This window comes from Symsagittifera roscoffensis, chromosome 10 (assembly GCF_963678635.1).
Source record: "Symsagittifera roscoffensis chromosome 10, txSymRosc1.1, whole genome shotgun sequence".
NCBI lineage: Eukaryota > Metazoa > Xenacoelomorpha > Acoela > Convolutidae > Symsagittifera > Symsagittifera roscoffensis.
Window position 1 is genome coordinate 44,594,472 of NC_087071.1, and position 24,237 is coordinate 44,618,708.

Here is a 24,237-nt window from a genome sequence, read left to right on the forward strand (position 1 = left end):
AACTTGCATCTTTATGATTGACGAAACTAACATTTACTTTATTATAAGGAAAAACTAATTCTTATCTTAATACATAGTAGTTGACCATATGTCGTTCTTTTTAATCTTAATACATACATCATCGGGTAACTCTCCCACTGATTGCCTCACACATGCACTACTGATGTCACATAACCGAAAACGAAGATAGGGGGATAATTAGAAGACCCTTTAAATAAAATCATGCCAATATTTAGCCAAGTAGGGCAAAGACACTGGAGAAAGCGCTGAAGATAGCTTTGTCGTACCAACAAGAAGACACTCATGCTGAGATGTTTAGACGACGAGGTACCTCATGGGACTATCCTATAAGTCCAGAAACTTCGCCTCATTGGGGTGACTCCAAGTTCAGTCAAAACCAATCAGCAACATCACAACATCAAAGTGAAAAAGTCATCCGACAGGTATACCAAGAGATTTCCGAGGACTCCGAGGACATAGCATGTTATGTAAAAATTGTTACTTCTGTGACCAATCAATAGTCACGACGGATCAACGGAACATCTGCAACTGTGTCCAACACGCTCAGCAGCATGCAGCCTCTGTAGCAACATGAAAATTATTAACCACATTCCGAAGAAACTTATGGTCATGCAGAAGAACTCGGTTGGGCATACGGATACCCATTGTCCCATCCGTTATTGATAATTAAAAACCGAAATCATTCTTCTTCTCTGCCGGCTATAACACACTTTTTGGCCAATTCTGCAAGAGGCCCCAGAACTGTTCTAGACTCTCTCGATGCCTTTGCCTTCTGTTCGACAGCTTGTGATCTTCAAAAGTGATGATCGGTTCTCTGATGGAAGCACGGTTCAAGTATTCCCAAAACTCTTGGAAATTAATCCGTAGGATTTTCACTTTGGTGAATTTCTGGGCAAAAAATACTTTTTTTCCTCCTTTCCCAAGGCTAAAAATAAGATGTATCTAATTTTTTAATCCGCTTCCATTTATCTCAGCCGGCCAAAAGTTTCCAGCTTTGACTTGTTTAATGTCTTCGTCTTTGTATCTTCGTTTTTCTTTAAGATTTTTGGCTAGTCTTGTTTGCTAGTCTGTGAGATTTCTGGCTGAGTCTGGGTTTTCTTCGAACGTTGCTGGAATGGTTTTTTCCGATCCGAAGCATTGATAAGATTATCAATATCTATGTTTTCTTTGGCCATCAATGCCAGTTGAAACATGTCACTCCAATCTTCCCATGGAATAAGGGGGGGGGGGGGGGTCGATCGTGTGGTTCTGCCAGAATGGAGGTACTCCCCTCATGCCAGATTTGTTAGATGACTGCGCTATTTTAAAATATTTAAATAGTAAAACCCTTTCAAAACGCTAACTAATCTAGTAGGTTAAAAAAATACGAAAGTAAAACTATATTAAAAGTGTTTTATAAAACACAATCAATGAAGAGTACACGGTTTCACCTCAAATTAGTGTGTAAATTCAAAGTCAAGGTCAGACATACCAAACATTAACTAAACCCAGTTAATAACTTAAAAGGCAATCACAACAATGGTTAAAATGTGTTTTTTTTTTGTTGTAACAAAGGCGCTTGCTTGCACAAACTTTAAAGAGTTTTAAAAAAATTGGGCTCAACGCCTCTTCAAGTTTAGGTTAATAGCTATTTTCGTCATGCTCGGGATACTTTTAAATTTGATTAGACTCTATCTATAAATATTGGGACAAAGAAAGTAAACATAATAAGGTTTTTTTTGCGGCTTAATTCGCAAAATTTTGAAGGTAGACATTTATCATCTTTTGCTAACTTACTCTTAAAATTTGAGCTTAATTGAGTCCGATCTTGCTGTGATTTGGGTGACATCACAAAGGTTTTTTTCTTTTCTTTAGTAGGTGGAATGTTTTCAACAATCACTCACCGGCAAAATGCGGTTTTGCTATCTAAACCAGGTTTGAAACTTGTTTTCTGTATCCGAACAACCGAAAAGGTTTGATTTGGGTGACATCACAAAGGTTTTTTTCTTTTCTTTAGTAGGTGGAATGTTTTCAACAATCACTCACCGGCAAAATGCGGTTTTGCTATCTAAACCAGTTTCAAACTTGTTTTCTGTATCCGAACAACCGAAAACTTACAAAAAAGATTAATTAATTTCTCATCATCATATTTAGTTTTTGTGAATCCAGCTCAAGGCAAAATATTTTTTCCACCAATATGAAAAATGACAAATTGCGCCTTTGTAAGTAATTGAAAAAAACTTTAAGTATACGTATTCGGGCTGACAAAAAATGCCAGTTGAAACATGTCACTCCAATCTTCCCATGGAATAAGGGGGGGGGGGGTCGATCGTGTGGTTCTGCCAGAATGGAGGTACACATTTTAAAACATTCGAAAAAAATGCTTAAGACCTCTTTGTAAAAAAAACCATTACCATAAAATTCCCTTATTCAAAAAATGAACAACAATAAAACTATAACAACTTTTTTAAAATTAAGAAACTTATTGATAAGCATTCAAAATATAATATGATGTATTGTTTTCTGAAAAGCAATTTTTTTCCTTAAAAATGTTTTGTTTTATAGTTGGGTATTGACCTGCGTTTCGCTTTTTAGTTGTGTATCGTTCTGAAATACAAAAAGTCAAAGGATCAAATCAACAAGCTAACGGCTATGACTTATCAGATTCCACTTTTTATCGATAGATGCCAAGCAACTAAACAAAGAATTTTCTAGAAAATGAGCTCAAAAATGCAAGTTTGTGTATTTAACTACGAGGCGTCCTTTTCAAAAAACAGGTGGAAAATCTTGACCTGATTTGTCGGCAGATTTAAATTACAAGTTACTAGCTAAAACTGAAAAAAAATTATGCCATCCTGGAGATTCTTCATTGTGACTCTTAGTTCTTTTATGAACACAGTCTGCTCATGGAATACGATATAGGCAAAAATTGGGAAAATTTGACTGTTAAAAACTTTTAGAAAGATTTTTTTTTCACACCAGGGGTTGGTGACTTAATTGATTGAGAATTAAACAAAACAGATTTTTTTTGGAAAATATGACGTTTTTGCATAAACAAAGATTGTAAGATGAGCTATTTTTATTCCAGGTTCAAAATATTAAATCTTTGTTGACCTTCAAAATCTCAGTCAATTGAAACTAGATCTAACTAATTTATTTTTACTTACAAACGCTTTTGGAACTATTTCTGAAGAAAATGGTTTCAAAGTTTATCATACCTTTTTTAAATGTGAGTCAAACAATATGCAATTTTAAAATAAAACTCATTCAAGGAAGTGTATGACAATTAAACGTCTGTTAAAAATTTATTAAATGTTTACCATATAAAATAATATATATATTTTATAATATATAAAATAAATATTTATAAAATTAGTCTAAAATTTTTTCATCTCCGTTTGTTTTTGTTTGAATGTGGTGGATTTGTTTTTGTGTTTGCCCGAGAAGCCGAATGTCAATTTTTATACACAGTCCTGGGTTGACCTCCTAACACAAAAAAGCTTACCAAATAATGCCTTACAAGAAAAGGCTTTCGTACAATTTTGTACACGGAGTGTATGGGAAAAAATTATTATACAATTTGCATACATAAAATTGTATGATAAGCTATTTTTACATTGCGGCAAAAAAAGTTTCAAAAGAATCCAATTTTCAGGATTTTTTTTTCAGTTTTTAGCAGCAATTTCTTTTTGAAAAAAAAAACAAAAAAAAATGTTCATGCAAAAAAGAACTGGCTAAAAATAAAATTTTTGGTTGAATGCCAACTATTTTTTTTAATTTGTCCGAAAAATTCAGTTCACGATAGTTTTTTACTGAACAATTTCTAGCCATATGCAGTCTTTATTCTTGATTCTGCGTGAATTTTGAAACCCTTACCGTTTTTTTCATTTACTCATTTTTTAGATGTATAAATTGTAATCCGTACAACACGTACAAAAGAATTTGATTGTTAACCCGGGTCGAGGTTGTCGTTTTATGTTCAGAACCTGTGGACCAAAATTTAGCATGTTTAGACCATTGCGACCAAAAAATGCTATGTTCAGACATTGTGGTCCATCTAATCCGGTTCAAGGCCGAGAGTCCAACAAAAATTTCGGTTCAGAAAAAAACTGTTGGAACCATGAGTACCGATAGAATAGTTGCATTAAACTTTTTTCAATCGTGTAAAGGCTTTCGTACAATTTTTTACCCGGAGTGTATGGGAAAAAATTATTATACAATTTGCATACATAAAAATTGTATAAGCTATTTTTACATTGCGGCAAAAAAAGTTTCGAAAGAATCCAATTTTTAGTATTTTTTTCAGTTTTTAGCAGCAAATTTTTTTTTGAAAAAAAAAACAAAAAAAATTGTTCATGCAAAAAAGAACTGGCTAAAAATAAAATTTTTGGTTGAATGACAACTATTTTTTTTAAATTTTTCTGAAAAATTTAAACCCGGGTCGAGGTTGTGGTTTTATGTTCAGAACCTGTGGACCAAAATTTAGCATGTTTAGACCGTTGCGACCAAAGAATGCTATGTTCAGACCTTGTGGACTATCTAATCCGGTTCAAGGCCGAGAGTCCAACAAAAATTTCGGTTCAGAAAAAAACTGTTGGAACCATGAGTACCGATAGAATAGTTGCATTAAACTTTTTTCAATCGTGTAAAATTGCGATATATCTGTTTTAGGTCGCTCAAAGTTACTTAAGAACTCTTCGGTCGTGCAAAATCACATCATGCCCATTTTGAGTCGCAATGGTCGCAAAAAACCTGACATGGGTCGCAAAGGTCGCAACATACTCATTTTGAGTCGCAATGGTTGCAACATAAGTTCCTGACCTTGACTCTGGCATTTATGGAATCCTCACGCCGTTTTTATCCTTGAAAGTTATCTTAGACACAAACCGAGTGTATGTACAATTCGTTTCCTTTTGTTGGCAGTTTTTCGGGTTAACTGAAAATGCTTATCATACTAAGAGAAAAACGTTTGTCATACAATTTCGAGAAAAATTTATAGAAAAAAACGTTGTATCAAAATCACATTTGGAATTGTATGACAAGCGTTTTTTTTGTGTAGTTTTTTTTTGCGTTTTGCTTTGTATTTGTGCTTCTCCTTGAAGAAAAAAACCTAAATCTTTCTCATGGGAGCAAACCAACAGGTAAAACTGCATTTAATCGCAGATACTTTAACTTATTACTTCATGCCAAGTCAATTAAAAAATGAATTTCATTCAAAATTATAACAGAAAAACGTAATTTTTAGTATATGGCTACGAGGCCTCTATTTTGAAAAACTGATTTTAAAACAGGTGGCATGTTTTTTCGACAGATTCAGAATATATGTCATGAATTCAAATCTAAAAAATACTTATTCTGTCATCAAAGAGAACCTTCAATGTGACCCTTGATTAATTTAGCGTGGACTACGTTATAATCAAAAACTGAAAAAAAAATACAGCGAAAAAAATAAGAGAAGTTTTTGTGTTCATGACAGTGGTTTAGCGACTAAGTTGAGAACTGAAAATTTTTTCTCAGTTTCCAATTTTTTTTGTTGAAACTATGCTTTTTGAATAACGAAAATTGTATGACAACCAATTTTTATTCCATTTTTAAAATTTTTATCTTTGATGACCTTCAAAATCTTATTCAAATAAAACCTGATCTAAGCTCATTTAATTTTACCTAAAAAAATTTTTGGACAAACTTCTCATATTTTTTTGAAGAATTTAATCATACCTTTTCTGAAAAAAGGAATCAAACGACATGCAGTTTTTAAATAAAACCCGTTCATAGAATTGTATAATGCTTTAATTTTTTATAATCTATTCAATTTTTTATAATCTATTGAAATCGTTTGATCTCGTAATGAGTTTTTAAATTTCAACTCTTACTCGCAGTAATCAAACGCTGTCCCATAGCATAGTTTTCAAAAAAGAAATTTCTGAAAAAGCAGAAGCTGATTGGGTTCTCAGTTAGTTTTTTAAACATTTTCGAAAATTTTAATTACTTTCATTTTAAAAAATTTTAATGCTCAAAAAAAACTTTTAAGAAAAAATTATCTCAAGGTGAAGCAATAGATGTGTTGTGGATAGTAATTTCGATTTCACTTTTATCTTAGAAGAGTGAAATGGTTCAGCTAATTAGGAGCTTTTTAAACTACCTTTATAACTTCACTTCAACTCTGAAAAAAATTTTGCTCACACCATGAAAATGGTTTTTTCTAATTTGTAAGCGTCGTATAAAAGCATCGTTTTTTATTTTTTGAGGGAGGCCTCAATTTGCTTTAAACATACAATTTGAACATTTTAATGGTCGAATAAAATTCCATTAACGAAATTCAGGGCTCAAGACTCAAAAAATTATTATCCCAAAATTATTGCCAAAATCAGCCGAAATTTACCAGAAAACTTCCTCGAATGTGATTGAAGTCACAGTTTCAACCATTTTTGCAAAGCTGAGTCCGGGTGTTTTTATCGATTTTCGAGAAACCATTCAAACAACGTAAACTTGTTGTTTCAGATTTTGTGTTGCATGTTTTAAAGAATTCAAAAAAAGCAATTTTGCAAAGTTGAGTTATTTCAAAACCTCTGGTCAGTTTTGGCCCTGCCTACAATTTTTTGCCCAATAGATCCTAAAAACACTGTATTCAAAAAAATTTCAATAGAGTTATCCCATAATTTATCAAACAATCTGAAGAAAACATCTTTACCGTGAAAAAAAAACGGGATCTACTAAACAATCTCCCCCCTTTCAAGAAAGGGGGGAGATTGTTAAGTAGATTACTTGCAGCAATTTTTCGATCAATCAGGTTGCAGCAAAACTCGAATTCACCACAATGCTTTAGTTTGAATTTACTGTTTTTATTTACAGGGGTGGAAATTCTTTAGTAGATACAATAGGGGGATCCAGAACACGAGATCTCAAATGAACCAGTAAGTTTCGAACTGAAAGTTGGTCCATTTCCGAGTAATTTTTTAGAAACCAATTCCCGTTCGAGGTATTCAAAAAAGTCAAGTATTTAGCACTCTTCTTAATCAAGATTTGTTTAAAAAAAGTTCCTGAAACTCTGATTATGTGTGCATAGAAGTTTTGCCATGTTGTCTAGATAAAACGCTTCTAAACTTCGAGCAGAGAAGAATAAACAGGCGCTCACTTAGATTCAAATTGCTCAAAACAATTTGAACTTTTTTATTCTGACTTAGAATCAATCAATAACTGGAGCTATAAAACCGGGTTATAAAGTTATAATCAACATTGGTAAATGAATTTTTGATCTTCATGATTTTTAGGCATTAGTTAAAATTACTGAGTTAGTTTTTCCCCCAAAATGTCTCATACAAACTCCCGAAGCAGCGCCAGCTCACACAGACCAGCTGATGACATCAGCACAGAAAACGGAAGATCGAACATCGGGAACAACAATATTAACATATTCCAAAAAGAAAAAAGACGAGGCGTAATGGGAACAAATTTATATTAATGTGTTCTTTCCCACAAAATAAAACTTGCCCGACCATCAAAAGTTAGGAGAAAATGTTACACTTGAGTTTCAATTATTAAACAATGCTGTCAATTGTGATTAGAGTTGCACTGGAATTTTTTGGCCCTTTCTCTGTTTAGGTAAATAAAAGCAGCGAAGAGATGATTTGTATTACTTTTTGTTGAAATGCTACGCCTTTAAAAAATATATAATTTTGCTGAAATCACTATAATAACAAGACTGCTCGTATCTTAGGACAAAGCCGTGAATGTTCCGACAGTCTTTTAATGTCTGTAAAGCAGTATTCGCTTTTAAAAAAATGATGCTTTTTTCTATTAAAAAAAAAACAAAAAATAAACAGGTAAATTTTGAGTTTTCGTGAAATTCATCCCCACACGCGTCATATTAAGTACAAAGTGATAGATTTCGCTCCTAGTAACAAATCAATTATGGCAAATGAGCTTCCTTCGCCCAATTTGCAACAATTTTTTTAAGAAGGACCGCTTACGCGTTAATAGCCCGAAATATGGCAAATTGGCCAACATGGCAGTCTTTAAACCCTTATAACTTTATGAAAAATAATCACAGGTAAAAAAGCGTTTCAGATCAGATGTAAGATTAGGACAACAATACTTTTTGACTGATGTACAAAAACGGTTTAATTTGCTTAGGCCAAAATTCGAAATTTGTCTGAAGAAAAAACCCACCGGAGCACAAATATTTCGTTACTTTCGTAAGGAAAGTTGGAACAATAACTTCGCCATCCTTGAAATTAGTGAATGAATTATAGGGTATTTTTCTTCAATGAGAATTTTTAAAAATTACTATGGTTGGAACATTCTACACTACTTTAGCAGCAACCGCCTGTCTTTCTTTCTTTTGGGTGTAGCAAAATTAAAACGACCCTTGTGAACAAAACTGTACTTTCTTGCCGACGACAAAACTAATCAAATTGAAGTTATAAGATACACTCATGGTTTTCACCCTAATGAAAACAGAATATGCTTTTGCATCTTTTTATACGTTATCTACCAATAACTAATAAGTTCTGAAAAGTTACCCGTATATCAAAACATGGTCCTGGTATGAGATTTGTTTTATAACTTCAGTAAGAGGTTGGCTTCAGGTTTTTACCGTTCCGAAAAGTAAAGTTGGACATCTGAATCAAAACAGCTTTTGATTTATCATTGAAGTGATTTCGTTAATTGATTTTTAAATGTGAAATTTCATAACGGTGACTGGAAAAAACTCGACCACAAAAAAACCACAAACAAATCACAATGAAAGCCGTGGTATGTTTTATTTTTGGGAACTTTTAAGGTACCGAATCTTGGACTGTTAAACTTATTAGTTTTTGGATTTAAATGGCCCAAATAACTCTGGAACGTCGTCTGTCTTCCGGGCGGAATGCGAAGCTGACAAAATAACCCCAAACCATTTTCAAGAATGCTCTTTTTCCCCATTTTGACTCAATAACCTGAAGCTTCAATTTCACGCTGGTAACCATGGCAAATAAAGAACCCCTGCACGCCTTATGTACAAAACAGTTAATCTGCTTTCTCTCAAAACTTTCAGGCACTTTGGCTGAAAATATCTTTGGGCTAATTTTACGTCTTGTTCATTTAATTACATCAGCGTGTTAAAATCATCAAAATAATATTTCACGTGGAAACAAAGTTTGTCAGCTCTAAATGGTGCTCCCAGGCGCGGTGCTCGGTATAAAAAAGGTCCAAAACGAGTCTGAAGACTCTTGAATTTTTGAAGACATAACTCAAACGAACACCTAGAACGAAATAGATTATTTTAAAATCCTGAATTTTCAATTTGGCTAATCCGGGATAATTAATGCACGATTTATTTCAAGCTACCAAGGCCTAAGCGGAGATTTAATCCTTCGTAGATATCGTTGCAATTTATTTTGAGATATGCTATTTGATCTACTTGATAATTATGCAAAATAAATGACTTTGTTCTTTTCATAGCGAGTGGTGAGATAATTTTCTAAAATTAGTCTAAAAAACACTTTCAAAATTTTTTAAATTTTTTGAAATCTTCATCATTTTTTTTATAAGAACACTAATCCATAGATACTAAAATGTAGTCGAAAGGTTCAGGGTTTTGCCCTGATACGAGCAGTCTTATTTTGTTTTTTTGCTTAAGTTTCAAGTTCTTTCAGATGCTATAAAAATGCTGTCGACAAAAAGTTTTAAAAAAATACGCATGAAAAAACCGTTAGCACAATCATTCCGTGTTTTTCTTCGACAGTCGACGCAGAAAACCGAAAATTTCAATCCATTCCAAGAAATTCACCTTATCTAAAATCTCTCTTGAAACGAATTGATTTTTAAACTGATTTTCTGGTTTTATAGTTATCATAAAACATGGGGGTACATTTTTGAACAATTTGAGCAGGCAAACCACGAAAATTTCAGACAAAATAAATCCAGTTTCCTTCAACAATCTCGGACAAATAGTATCTAAACTGCCCTCAATTTACTGCATTGTTATTATATTTCTGATAAACGTGAAATCAAATTTGTTCAGGTAATTGAAATTGTTTTACTTTTGGTACAATGTCAATAATGTAGAGAGCTTTTGTGTAGGCAGTATTATTGCAGGCAAGTATGTATTTCCGGTACTAGAAGCGATACCCATTGATAAGAAAATTACTCTTTCATCAAGTGGTCGCAAAAAGTCCATTTTGTCATTACTTTCGATTATTTCAAGAGCTACAATACCTTTTTAAAACAAACTGTTTTGATACTCCAACAAAATTAAAGTAAATTTGACAAAAGACTTTTAAGCGCTTGTATTGATAAATATTACTTTTGAAAATACTTTTGACCGATAAATTTCAGCTTGTGTGGCGTACAAATTACTGAACAAAACTGCATCAGAAAAACAAACTAAACAGTTTACCATAATGGTCTCAAACTTATTTTAAAAATGCGCTTTTGTAAGCAGAGAAAAACATACGTTCTATAATTTCTCTTTTTAATAGAGAGCTCGTTGGATTTTATGCCGCGACGTTATTAAATTATTCATGGTTATCTGAAACGAAACGATCTTCAATAAAAATTAAGCTAAAATTGGGACTTTTCAATAGCAGTTTGTATGATATTGATTTCATCTTTGATTTCAAAGAAGAATTAGGAAATTGGGTGAATAAATATGAATCAATTATTCATAGCTGTACAAAGGAGCATTCAAAAAATTGGACCAGTCTTTGCTTTCTGAAATCCCAATTTGAAAGGTAAGCGATACACTATTTGTTTCCTTTGTTTTTGAGGGCACTGATATCAAAAAGATATACATGTCATCAAAATTGTTCTTATCATGTTTTTGCGTTCATAATATATGTGTGAGAAAACAGTTTCTGTTGTATGCTTGTGTATCTTTTTTTCTACTTGTTTTTTGGTAACCTAACAGTTCAAAAATTGTGAAAACAATTTTGAGCATGTTCACCTTTTTTTCCTTAAAAATGCGTGCAGTTTTTTCAAACAAAATAACTTTCTGTAAATTGGAAAGACCATTTTATAATAAGCTTAGTCTCAAGCCAGAAACTTAGTAACCGTATCTTCTATGAAGTAGTACAGTTACAATTTAATTTGCTTTAGGATAATACCAAAAAGGCAGCAGCCTGTTGGGTGGCATCTCCATATAATTTTTATAGGATCCAAATACGAAGTTGTATGACTAGCATTTTTCTTGTATGGCGGTCATCCCGGGAAAATTTGTTGCGCAGGATCACACTCTAAACAGGGAGAAGAAACAATGATATGGGCTAGCCTTGACCTCTAAAATTTTGTCATTGTTATCGGTTCCCATTTCGTCCAGATGGATTATGAAGGATTTTTTATTTTGTTATTATTATTTGTTAATTTTTTTTGGAATCCTTCAAAAATTTCTGCATTTATCGCCAGCAAGCTCAAATGTAATCGATTAATATCTATAGAAATCTAGTGCGGGCATGAGCTTGACATCTAATGTGGTGTCCCATATTATAACATATAACAGTGGTAATGCGAAACAAGTGTAGAAAAAACTGGCCTCCAAATTCCGTTTTCAGACTAATAATTCATGATTATATGGATGAGAGATCGATACGATACTTGTATTAACTCTAACACAGTTTGGAATCATTTTTGCTCAACATTTTCAACAAAAACCTAAAAGCAGCTTGAAAAAGACAACATCTAGAAAATTAGTTGTTCCTGCAAAAATAGCAACTGTTTGCAGATTGAGACGGAGGGATTTACAACGCAACTTGAAAAAAAGCAAAAAAAAAGTATCACTTCTAACATAACTATGAAGATGGGGGGCAAATTTTTGAGGGGGGCAAATTTTTGAAAAAAAAAGCCAAAAAAGGCGTTCTTAGGCATTTTTTGGAAAACTTCGACCAAAACATCGCATTTTTCCGGCGCGCATCCCCGCTCAAAATTAGTATACATTGGCGCCAAAGGAAAAGTTTTGAGGTCAGTCAGCCAAAAATGGATATCTCAAAATATTACAAAAGAGGACCCTTTGGGTCGGCAGGGGATCGAATCCCTGAGAGAGTGAGGCGTAGGCCCCCGCCCCTCCCCCCTTTCCCTGAATCCGCTACTGGACGCAATTAAGAAAATTGTGTTTGCCAAAGCTTTTCTTTTCAAAAACCAAGCACCTTTTATTTAGAAATTCTCAGCTGCAGAAGTTTTTTCGTAGAAAATAGGAAATATTTATTATGAGCAAAGTCTTGGTTCAATTTTTACATTTTAGCCGGCTCCAGAACTTATTTTTGTAGCTGTTTGCACGAGCCGGTTCTCATTGGCAATTGGAAAACTTTTTGTTCCGACTTTCGATACGAAAGTAACGGATTATTTGTGCTCGGGGTGGGTTTTTTTTCTTCAGACAAATTTCGACTTTTTAACTAGCCATTTTTGACGAAATTTTTTTTTATCAATCGAAAGGTATTGTTGTCCTGAGCTTAAATGTGAAAAGATATTTCACCTGTGATCATTTTTCGAAAAGTTACGGGGGCTTAAAGATTTTTATTTTGGCCAATTTGGGACAATTAACGCGCGATATATTTCGCGCTATTAACGCGTAAGCGGAGAGTTAATCCGTCTTATAAATCGTTCCAAATTGGTTGAATTTGTTACAAGGAACGAAATCTCTCTTTTTGTACTTTATATGGCGTGTGGGGGGATGATTTTCATAAAAAATTTCAAATTTTAGAAAAAAAAGTTTCATTTTATTTTATTTCATTTAATTTCCTTAATGTTATTACTGCTCCATAAACATTAAAAAGCTGTCGGAACATTCAGGGCTTCGCCCTGGTACGAGCAGTCTTGTTTTGGTTTTATAACTCAATTTCTCCATTAATATGACCTAAGCAATTAGTTATTGGTCCCTGCCGTTACATTTCAATAAGGGCCTGGTCACTATTTTTGCGGCCATCAGTTTTTAGTATACGCATTACTGGTTGGCATGGTTTTTAATAAAGAAATTTTATTGCTTCAAGTTTTTTTTGCTTTTCGGCGAATTTTTGTAAATTAATGTTATGAGCGTGTAAAAAAGTTGTCGTAAGCTAATCTCTCCAAATGCTAATATTCCGTTTCCCTATTTTTTGATGGAATTTTTTTCTCGTATCGTATGGCATGTAGCTACACATGTCCCGAGGATTTTGGAAGTCTGGAAAAAGTGTAAAACTCTTCCAATTTTTTTCGTGGATTTTGGTAACCTGAAGTTTAAAAATTTTCCAGTGTTCCAAATTAAATGCGGTTTTTATTACACATTTTTTCTTTTTTTTGCAAATTTGTTAATTTTTTTTTACCGTAAGGGTAGTAAATTGTTACTAGCTGCAATAGCGCAGGTAATAGCTAACAAGATCCTAAAATTGCATATCTTGTTGAACATACTACAAAGCAAATAATCCTTCCTTTTAAATGCTCTACTCTAAATCTTTGCCTATTCCTCAAATAAAATACCAGTAAGACAAAATTACCGCCAGCTTTTTCTGAAAAAAATGTACAGTTCTCAGTATGAATTATTTTTGGACGCATTTTTCTTTACTTTCGTTTCGGGTAGATGAGTCCAATGTTAGAAATTATTCAACCATGTTTCGATTCTTTTAACCATGAATGTATATCAACACCTTCGATGTAATAAATCCTTTAATCTTATTGTACTTCAAAAGCAACAAAAAATTGTAAGCTATATTTTGAAGTGATATGTTTATTATACACTTCTATTTCTTTGTTTTTCTTTTTCTCTGCCTCGACAAAACTCAGAATAATGCCATTTGAAATTGGAAGCCTATTAACTCCATTGTAACTCACTTTAAAGACCAGCTAAATATTTCTGCTTCTATTAAAACGACAATTATAGCAAACTTATATTTGGGTTTTCAACACTAATTTTTCCATATCGGTCCGTCTATTTGAGTTTTTTTTTATAGTTTTCATCTTTCTACTTGAAAGTGATTTTTTTTGCTGCTTATCAAGCCGCCCATATTTACAACCACCTAAGTTTCAACATCCCCAACCTTTTTTAAGTGGTTTCTAAAAAAACTCTAACTTCGCATTGACTTTCAGATCTTTTGGAATATTCAAGTTTTCACACGAAAAATTATCAAGGACAACAAAATATTAGGCAACAATGGCGGCTTCAGAAACAAAGGTGGTTAATTTCTTTTTCTGTTATCGGCACTTTCGCACTTTCAGACCATTCAAATTCTTTTGTGATCAATCATTGACACAATATCAAATAAATTCTAAAAATACTTCAGTGAAAGTTGGTTATTTGCGATAAGTGTTTTATGTTTCACTAAGTTTGCTTGACAAAATTTATCAGTCTTGACAAAAGAAATCAAAATTTACATTTCGTATTTGCAACCTTATCTGAACACGAACTATTGTTTCCGAAGTCTATTTGAATAAAATTAAAATAACTTGTGCGCAATTTTTTTTAGATGTTTTTCAGGTTATTTGATGAACAATCAAAAAGGTACGTTGAAGCAAATATTTATAATTATTTTTAAAAAATTTTCGATACAAACTTAAATGTTTCTTAAAATCCGCAAGTTTGCAAATGCTATTGGACGCATTCTCAGAGTTTTCAACCTTTCTTTTGTATTTCATCAATTTTGACATTAATTTGACACCAATTTGTTGACAACAATTTTTTTACTATCAGCGTCAAAGAGGGTTTTTCGTTAAAATGGAGCTCTCCATTTTTTCAGTATCAACTATAAAAATTAGCCCGAGCTAGTATGAAATCTCATTCGATTTGACCATAAAAAACATGAGACTGTCTACTTTCAAGGTCTTTGCTACTATTTTATCATTTTAAGGCCTCATTAATTCCTCAAACACCTGATCGCACAAAAACAATAATTTACATGGCAAATATTTTCGATTAAAAAAATTTTACTTTGTTTATTTTTCAGATTTGATTATTATTGATCAATTTTTGACAATTTTTTTCTTTTTCGTCAATGGCACTTTTTTCAGCCACATGCAACGTTCAAAATTTTAATGGACAATCTTTTATCGAAAAAAATGCTTCCACTAAATTGTTTCCACTTTTGTTCTTCATAATTAACCTTGATAAAATATCTCACTACGCCATAAAAATGAAGCTCAGGTGAGGTAGGGTCGGGGGAGGGGGGTTGAAACGCACATATACCTGCTGCTTCCGGAGGAAATAGAGTCTGCTTTGATACCCCCAAAACAACTTTTTTTTTACTTTTCAACCCGGCCCAGCATGTCAGTTATAAAATTGATGGGCTCTCTTTCTTTCATTAACCGAGTCTTATTATAATTCAAAATATATTGGATGAACAGTGTCAAAATTCTTGTAAGTTAATCTTGTGACAATCTTATTAGAAAATGAGGGTTGATTAAACATTCTTTCAACAGCGTTTTTTGAAGTAATTTCTTTTCTGCGAAAAATGGTTTCTGGTGTGAAAGTTCAATAAGTTAAAAAAGTAATGCAAATTTTAACAGTTTTTAGCATTTGCTTTTTAAATACTTTCTGCAATTTACAAAAACTAATATGGGAGTTTGCAGTAGAGTAAGCTGCAAGAATGCATAACATTCTTAAACTTCAAATTGAACTGATCAAAAGTTTTCGTACCGCACAAAAACTTCTGATCGGTTCAATTTGAAGTCTTAGATTTTTGTGAGCGCTGAGTTCATTTTAAAGAACATTTAAAAAAATACAAAAGTTGCGAATTCAGACGTGTGCCCAAAATGTGTAATACAAGTCCGCAAGAAATATACACGATTCTTAATTCTTCTGAACTGCAACTCTAAATGCAATATCTTATAGAAACCTTACAAGAAACTTAAAGGATTTTGCACTCCGAACAGCAGTTAACAAGATTTAAAATCATGTAAGATTCTTATAAAATTTTCTTATGAAATCTTGCTTAAATGATGCAAAAATTCATAACACAAAAATCACAGTTAGGCGCGGCTGTTGGGATAATGATAAAAAACCAGACTGTTTTTTTTCCTTTTTCTGATAAAAAAGCGTTTAAAATTCAGATTTTACATATTTCACAAAATACTAATTAAATCCAGGCAGTTTATAGCTTATTAAAATTATATAATTTTTGACTGCAGCTGGTAAATGAATTCAAGAAATCATATTATTCATAAAGAAAAAAAAAATGGTCTTTTCAGATTTCTCAGATTACTGATACCTAGAAAACTCCAAAATTTTTTCCATATGCAAGAACAAAACGGAAACTTTCTTGTGCCAATTTTTGTTCCTCTGGGCTTATCTGGAGTCAGATAATTAAACATATAAGCTGTCTCTTCTGTCTTCCAACTTGTCGTGATAACTCTGCCTTCCTTCTTTTTACTATCTTCTGTTTTGCTATTTGCGCCGGTGTAAATCTACTCTCCTAATATGTTTATGTTTAACTGGGACCTGCCACTTATAGAAATAATATTCAATTCACTCTCTGTTTAAGATCTAGTCCTCCAAACAAATCAAATTCAAAAGAACCGATTCTAAGCCCAAATTTGAGATAACCCACCGGTCAGGGGCAAAATATTGAGGGCGTCTGTTGGCCTAAAGTAAATCTTTAAAATTTGTTTGAATACCCGAAATTTTGATTTAAAAAACTGTTGGAGTTAAGTTTTCTTGCAAAAGTCTTTCAAAGAAATGTTTAATTTAGTCAGTTAAAAAACTTATTAATGAAAAAATGTATTTTCTGTCGATATTTATAAATTATTCATGTTGATCACGTTCAAAATTTTTCCAAGAACCAGGCAATTATTTTTAAAAAGCAGAGAAGAAGCAGGCAGTTATTCTTTTTCGGGTGATATTTATACATTTTTGATGAAGGTGGAGTGATTTTTTGTGTCTTGATGGTGTTTTTGTGCCGTTTGTGGCTCTGACAGGTGCTCGCAGATAACTTTCGGCCCTCTCGCACGTCTGTCGATTTTCCCTCGATCAATTTGCATGTAATCTTCTGTTTAGCAATCTTTAAGTTTCCATAAACAAATTGCTAATCCAACTTTCGATCAGATTAACAAACAACCACGTGTCTTACCGATTTAACTTACCAACAGAGAAAATGACTTGCCAACTTACCATCGAGAATTGAGTGAATTGTAGGGAGAGCTACAAATCATAACTAGTAATGCCAACTCTTAACTGGTGATATATGTGTATCGCTTATACAATACCACCACTTAGTAATACTTAAACGTATTAACTGCCTGTGAACACACAAACCTACAAACTAACGCAATTGGCAATTTGGTACGAAAGCAGAAATTAGTTTCAGTTCATAACTTGAAATTTTTTGAGGTTTAGTTTCATTAAGAATTTCATAAAATCATTTCTTTTTTTTTCATTTCATACTCGCAGTAGAAAAAAGCTGTTCTTTACGTTAAATTTTTGGAAAAAAGTTTTTTATATAAAAAAAACAACAACAATCGATTGACTTTTGAGTTAGTTTTTTGAACATTATTTGATAGTGTTTCTTTTTCACTTTTGTTTTCAAGAAAAATATTGCCTTTTGCTTAAAAGATACGAGTCGGCTAACTGAAAAACTTTTGAATCCCTGACTTGGCTACAATTACAAATTCATGCCAACTCTGAATTAACTTCTTTTCACACCATGGGTATGGTAATACCAGACCCCCAGTAGTTTCTAGGCGTATAAAAACGCCAAGATAAAGTTTAATTTCATTTTCAGGGAAACCTTAAGTTGCTTTTTAAATACCATTTAACTCTTAATCCCAAATTGCCCGAATTATTTCCCATTATTCTATTTCATTTGGAAGAGTTCGCATGCCTCGAAGCAATTTTAACCCCAAATTTGTAGGCAAATGGTGCCCAAATATTACCTGAAATTTGCCCAAGTTTGACTGAAGTCCCAATTTCAACCCGATTTGCAAATCTGAGCCTGGGTTTGTTTATCGAATTTTGAGATAACATTCAAAACACGTGTTTTTGTTGTTTCAGATCCCTCGTTGCGTGAACCGAGAAGATCTATCATCACAATTATATCGGACCTGTTATTTAGTTATAATTTATAAACAAATCCACTCCAGGTGTTAATGCCATTGATTGTTTATTACCACCTTCAAAGTCAGACCAAGTTCGATTTTGTTGTTGACAAAGTTTCAAAACAAGAGCAGTTTTACAAGATTGAACTGTTTTTATCCTGGGTTTAGTTTCAGCCCTTGCCACATTGTCTAAACATTTTATGACCAGAAGACCCTAAAATTGTTGTCTCCAAATAATATTTCAATTTAGTTTTTCTTTATTTTATCAAACAGGCTGAGGAAAATATAATAACTGAGAAAAAACTACCTGACAGAGACAGAGACCTCAAAAGTTGTCCAGTAGATCAAATCGAGATGAAGCTGGTTAACTTCTGAATATTTACTTAAAATTTGATCCTGGTTCAATATTATTCAATCAAATTAACATATTTCGCATTCTTATCGATCGAGTTTTGCCAAAAAAAAATTAAAAAAAATTCATTAAAATCCATAATAATTGTGCATAAATTATTGGCCTTCTCGTCTGGATTGTAAAAACAGCGCTTTTCAGTTTCCAGTAAGAATAAAAACTGGAATTTATTCAAGTTCAAGACGTGCACAATTTTCTTTATATAATAATAAAACTTTTTATTTCCGATTTAATCATTCATTGACCCAACTTATATATTAAAGTTGTAAATTTATAGTTTATAAAAGTATTTCATGGTATTATCTTTACAGTTTATAGTCTGTAGTTCAATTTACTGCGTTAGTATTGTCGTCCCGAAATGTCTCATACCAGTTCGCGAAGCAGCGCCAGCTCGTTGGAAAACGACAGACAAGAGATGATGACATCAGCACAAAAAAACCGAAGATCGAACAACGGAAACATCAACTTCAATAATCGGAACAGCCGAGGCAGGGATCCGAATGGGTCTGCATCTTCGGCGTCGTCCACTCCGACCAGGGCTGGCAATTTGCAACAGGCGGTGGAAGTTGTGATGAACAGCTTTTACAAACACACTGGAGGTAAAATACAGATCAATTAGAAAAAATGGCTTACAGACTTATTGACTTAAGACATCAGACGACTGATTAAAAATTAAAAAAAATTTCAGGTTGCCGCTTTGAGAAAAAAGCGTTAAATTGTTTCTTTATCTGTTAACATTTATTTAAAAAACGGGTTTTTCTTATTTGTGCTTGGGCAATTTCAATTAAGAACAGTGATAGCTAGTTACTGTGCACAGAATGTTCCGACCATAGTCTTTAAAAAAACTACGAGAAAAAAATGTTTTTTTTAAATTAGGGTAGTTTTTTCTGAGTGGTGTGATAAAAAATCTAACGTAAAACTTTAATTAAGTCAGTTTATAATAACAGTTTGAAGAAAAATAACCTGAAAAACAAAAAAAAACATCAAAAAATTCATATTTGTTTTTCAATTTTTTGACTTTTTTGAAAGTTTTTGATTCCCAAAACGTAATTGATAGTTACCGAAATCTAATTTTACTTGATTTAAGTTAAAATTGAGCACAAATAGATTATTGTAAAATGTCTAAACTAAGCATAAGTTAGCGTGCTCGCTCGCTTTACTCGCTCGAATTTAGACGATAAATCAAAACTTTTATACCGGTTTTTCTCAGCACTGGGAAAACGTTTTCAAAAGTTTTTAAAAGTAGCTCGAATCATGACTGTAAGGGCTTTAATATGATGTATCACTCAACCCAGTCCGATGATTATTTGTGGCTTATGATTTTGCGTTAAAAAAAACTAAAACACCGAGTTCAAACAAAAACTTATTCTATTATTACGTTTCTCACACGGGTTTTAATCAGTTTACAACAATGTCAATCTCAATCGTTATTGAAGCGATGAGTGGATGATTTGTGCCAGTTGTCACTGAAAAGCAACGATTCTTTGCCATTTAAATTTTTACTAGAAATTTTACTAGAAACTAGTGAAACATTTGCCATTTTTCAAAAAGAAAATAAGTTAAAAATTTACAATTTTGCTTAAAAAAGAAATTAGTGAAAAGTAATTAATGACAAAAAAGATGAAGCAATATTATAGTGTCTAACAGATAAAAACTAATCTAATTTATAATGATTAGATACACTATATTGGAAACTTATATTCTATTACTATCCCTAAAAGACAAAATTTTTATTTTGCGTTTTTTTAGCAGCAACTAGTGAAAAAAAGCGAACCGGAAAATAAAGCCTATTAGTCTAGATACGAACTTTGTGGTTTAAGGTTTCAATTTGAGGATAAATTCAGGTTTGTAGTGTATCTGAGAATTAAAATTCCGCTTTTGAACCATAACAGCTTTCGATCTTCCAGTGAATTGTTTTTGATAGTTACTGTTTAAGTCAAAATTTGGAAACAGCAGCTGAAAAATTCTTGCTGGGACTCATGCTTTTTTATTCAGTTTATGTGAATTCCAATACTGCTCAAAATCTCAGATTACTTCAAGTCAATTTAAATTGGGCTTCCGCTTTAGTTGAATTTTCATCATTGATTATTATTGATTCGATACTTAGTATTCCATTAAAATGTGTTTTAAGCAATCAATCGTATTCAAATCATTGAAATTGAAGAATCGGCTAACCAATTGTTTTCATCGATATAGCTCTGTGTTGACTGCTATAATTTAGTGACGACTACTCATTTAAAAAATTCCTCAAATAAACAGCATTTGACTGACAAAGGTGTGCTGTCATTTGATGAGCTCAATGCAAATAGTTTTTTTTTGTGCAGAGGTTCCCTTAAACTGTCTTCAAGTCCCTGAGTAAAAATCTCAAGCTTGCCGTCATTCAAAATCCGACAGCTGGATACATCAGTTCTGTAAATGCTGCTGGATATTCACGAATCTAGGATTTTCTCGAGAGGAGTTTTTTTTGGGGGGGGGGGGGGGGCAGGATTTTCAGAAAAAAACTTTCTAGGTTGACCAAATTGATTTTCCGAGCACTCCAAAAGCACTAAAAAGACCCTTTACGGCCAAATTTTTTGCACCGCAAGCAAAATTTTGAAACAAAACAGGCCAAAAAAGTCGTTTTAAGGCACTTTTTGGAACATTTTGACTAAAAATCGCGTTTTTTCGGCGCGCGCTTCCCCTTCAAAGCTAGAATATATTGGCGCCAAAGGCGCCTTTAGAAAGTTTTTAGGGTCCATCAGCAAAACTGGTTATCTCAAATTAGTACAAAGGGGGAACCCGTTGGATCGGCAGGGGGTCGAATTAAATCCTGAGAGGGGGGACTAAATCTGCCCTTGTTTGTCCCGAAAAACCACTTCCTTAAAAAGTTTTAAGCAATTTTTAGGGAAGTGGTTTTTCGGGACAAATGTGAATATCCAGCAGCACTTTCAGAATTTAAGTATCAATCTGTCGGATCATGAATGACGGCAAGTTTGAGATTTTTAGTCTCGAAAAAGCCCTGTGAACGTTTTTGTGAACACTGCTTGTTAACTGTCCCTTTCAAAGTTACAATCTTGCTGTAAATACTGTTATACTGCAAATTATTAATTCATCAACCTTGATAAAATTATTCTTAAATGGAAGAAGCGAAGCTTCAACAATTAGAATCATACCTTACTGTCTTTGACCTATATTTAGAAGAAAAAATCTTTGTTATAATTAGAATTATAACTTGAAGTTGTTATCCAGGTCTGAACTCAGTAGACGCAGTGGAAGCCCTGCAAGAGTTCTGGCAGATGAAGGAAACGAAGGGACAATTATTCCCTGCAGGGGGGTCATCCTGTCCCCACTACACAGACGAGGACTCCGACTCTCCTCCTTTCGTGACTTACGTGGTGCTACCTGGGGGAGCTTGCTTCGCTTCATTCGAGGCGAGTTAATTCAAAAAAAAAATCAGATGAGTTTACAATTACTATCTAACGATCTACTTTGCATGGGAAATTAGCTTCCTGGAAAGTTAACTTTGTAATAAAGCTTGAAAACAATTTATATTATGAATAATTATCATCTAGCTCAATTTTATATCCCAGAAAATAAACGGAAAAATGGATTTTTCAGGCAAATCTTCGTTTTTTTCAGCACTCGGTCACCTTAGCAGACGCAAAAAGGAGTGCTGCCAAAATAGCCCTGATGAACAGTGTGTTCAACGAGCACCCCTACCGCAAGATCACAGACACATTCATACAGTCAGCAGTACAAGACGCGCTCAAAGTACACAACGGTGAGAGAGTTATGCAGTCACTGGACGAAAAATGAGCTCTTTTACTTTACCCCCCCCCCCATCCATAAGCATTTTTTTTTATTTCTATCGTTTGTTCTGGTTGTTCAATTGTCCTGAAATGATGCCTGATAGTTCATTACCTAAATCCAGTTTGCCTACAAATACAATTGCGCAAAATTAATGATTACACCACTTTTTGGGAGGGGGACGTTGGAAGATCCAAAGTTTTGTTTTGGAAAAAATATTTGGATATACAAACGCCCGCCCGTTAAAGATTTGTCATATGTCGATCAAAAATCATGTCAATAAAAATAAATAGGAGCAAGTTTACTGTTTTAAATCAGTATTTTAAACTAAATTTTTATCAGTATAAAACTTTAGTTTCATGAAATTTTTTTCTTGCTTTTTTAAAACGAAATTTAAAAAATTTCAATTTGCTCAACTTTAATTATGACCCTAACTAACTACAAGGGAGAGCGTTTCGTTTTATTGACAAATTTGATCTCGTCCAATCTTTTTCGGGGCCGAAAGTACACCCCTAATCCACGCTTGTCCGGAAGCAAAACCTGTGACATAAACTGATTATCGAAATACACCAATTTATTTAATTAGGTTAACATCAAAAGTGTGCAACTTTGTTTTCGAGAACCATAAAAAATCTAGAAGAATCAACCGAAAACAGCCATAAACACCTTTGCCACTTATTCTTAAGACTTAATGTCTTTCTCGTACTATTATGCTATTGTAATAAAGCGGTACTAAAGCTTAAAACAAAAACCTCGAGCAAATTTAAAACTTGATTTATGTCTTCTCAATTTATGGTAGATTTACAATTAGTTGTTAAATCGATAAATGATACAATCACAAATAAAGTAACACAAACAGGTCATAACTTACCATAAAACTGCAGAACAATAAATTATAATAAGGTTAGCCTTTAAAATTGGTTTATCTGAAAACAAACAAAAGCTCGGGAAAACAGTTCTTGCATGCTTTATGTGACAAAAGGAATGGTTGCAGGGTTGCAAATCAAAGTTAGGTTACAGGGCTTGTTAGGTTAAACCCACCCAAGCGTAGAAACATTTTCGAATTGTAAGAATTGTCATTTCATTTTCAATGGACTTTGAAAATTAACTTGGAGGACCTAACTAACAAAAGCAGAAAGCCCAGAATTTTGTCACCCCCAACTATTGCAAAAACTAGCAACACAATTTTCATGATTTTGTTTTTTTGTTCATTAATCCTGAATTTAAATATTGTGGATGATGGATTTGCTTGGGTTTCCAGGTCCGAGGTTCGATGCCCACAACCCGAACAGTTCAATCGGAGTATTCGAGTCCATGCTTAAATCACACGCGGGCAAAACGATGCTGGAGTTCCAAGAGACAATGACCATCTTCCAATTACTTCACTGGAACGACTCCTTAAAAGGAATGAACTGCCCTTACACTTTTCCATTTTAATTTCCGTAATAGTCATTATAAATTGTTTTCAGGTGGAAAATAAACAGAACAAGTTTGCTTTGAATCATACTTACTAATTTAATTACTGCCTGGGATATCACCAGTATTTCCACAGATTTCAGTGAGTTCTAAGGTTCGGTTTTTCAACTTTGATTTAAAAAAATATCGAAAAAATGGATTTAATGGGTAAAAGCTCGGAACATTTTTCGTACAAATGAATAGAAATAAGTTTTTAATACGATTTTTTTCAATGCATTATTGCAACTATCGCAACAAACTGGAAAAGTGAAAATTCTTTTAACAGCTATGCGAGCAAGACAATGTTCACGACAAGAAGTTTTATCACATTTTTCGAACACAATCATCGACGACAAAATGAGACGTCACATGGCACTTGATTGGTTATCACGTGAGCAAGATTCGCCAGGTGTGATCAAACGTGAATTGAGGAGCTGCTATAACGAAATCTACAGGGAACGACGCGAAGGAAAAGAATTGCGGTTTCTTTTCGAAAAGAGAAACATTCTGCTAATTGCACAGGAACAGTTGGAAGGAAAACAGAACTAGTCCAAAATTTGATTAACTCATTTTCAATCATCATCATCATAAACTTAAAGAAAAAACTGATTTAATTT

At 33.2% G+C, this 24,237-nt stretch overlaps 1 protein-coding gene across 5 annotated transcripts; it reads left to right on the top strand.

Moving 5' to 3' along the window:
* Positions 1-9,008: 9,008 nt before the first annotated feature.
* Positions 9,009-24,237, top strand: LOC134855610 (protein limb expression 1 homolog). Of its 5 annotated transcripts, XM_063872151.1 has the most exons (7): positions 9,009-9,138; positions 9,895-10,006; positions 17,927-18,978; positions 21,608-21,789; positions 21,998-22,139; positions 23,427-23,568; positions 23,905-24,237. In XM_063872151.1, the coding sequence occupies exons 3-7, from the start codon at positions 18,738-18,740 to the stop codon at positions 24,167-24,169; spliced, it is 972 nt and encodes a 323-aa protein (XP_063728221.1). In that variant the 5' UTR covers positions 9,009-9,138; positions 9,895-10,006; positions 17,927-18,737; the 3' UTR covers positions 24,170-24,237. The 5 variants fall into 5 exon arrangements, with proteins under 5 accessions (XP_063728221.1, XP_063728220.1, XP_063728225.1 ...); XM_063872150.1 differs by lacking the exons at positions 9,009-9,138; positions 9,895-10,006 and adding an exon at positions 10,116-10,715; XM_063872155.1 differs by lacking the exons at positions 9,009-9,138; positions 9,895-10,006 and adding an exon at positions 14,341-14,446.

Excerpts from the sequence above, each read along its gene's own strand:
- LOC134855610 (XM_063872151.1), top strand. The coding sequence starts at position 18,738 with ATGTCTCATACCAGTTCGCGAAGCAGCGCCAGCTCGTTGGAAAACGAC. Across the intron at positions 21,790-21,997 it reads CTTGCTTCGCTTCATTCGAG|CACTCGGTCACCTTAGCAGA; the intron begins GCGAGTTAATTC and ends CGTTTTTTTCAG. Across the intron at positions 23,569-23,904 it reads CACTGGAACGACTCCTTAAA|AGCTATGCGAGCAAGACAAT; the intron begins AGGAATGAACTG and ends AATTCTTTTAAC.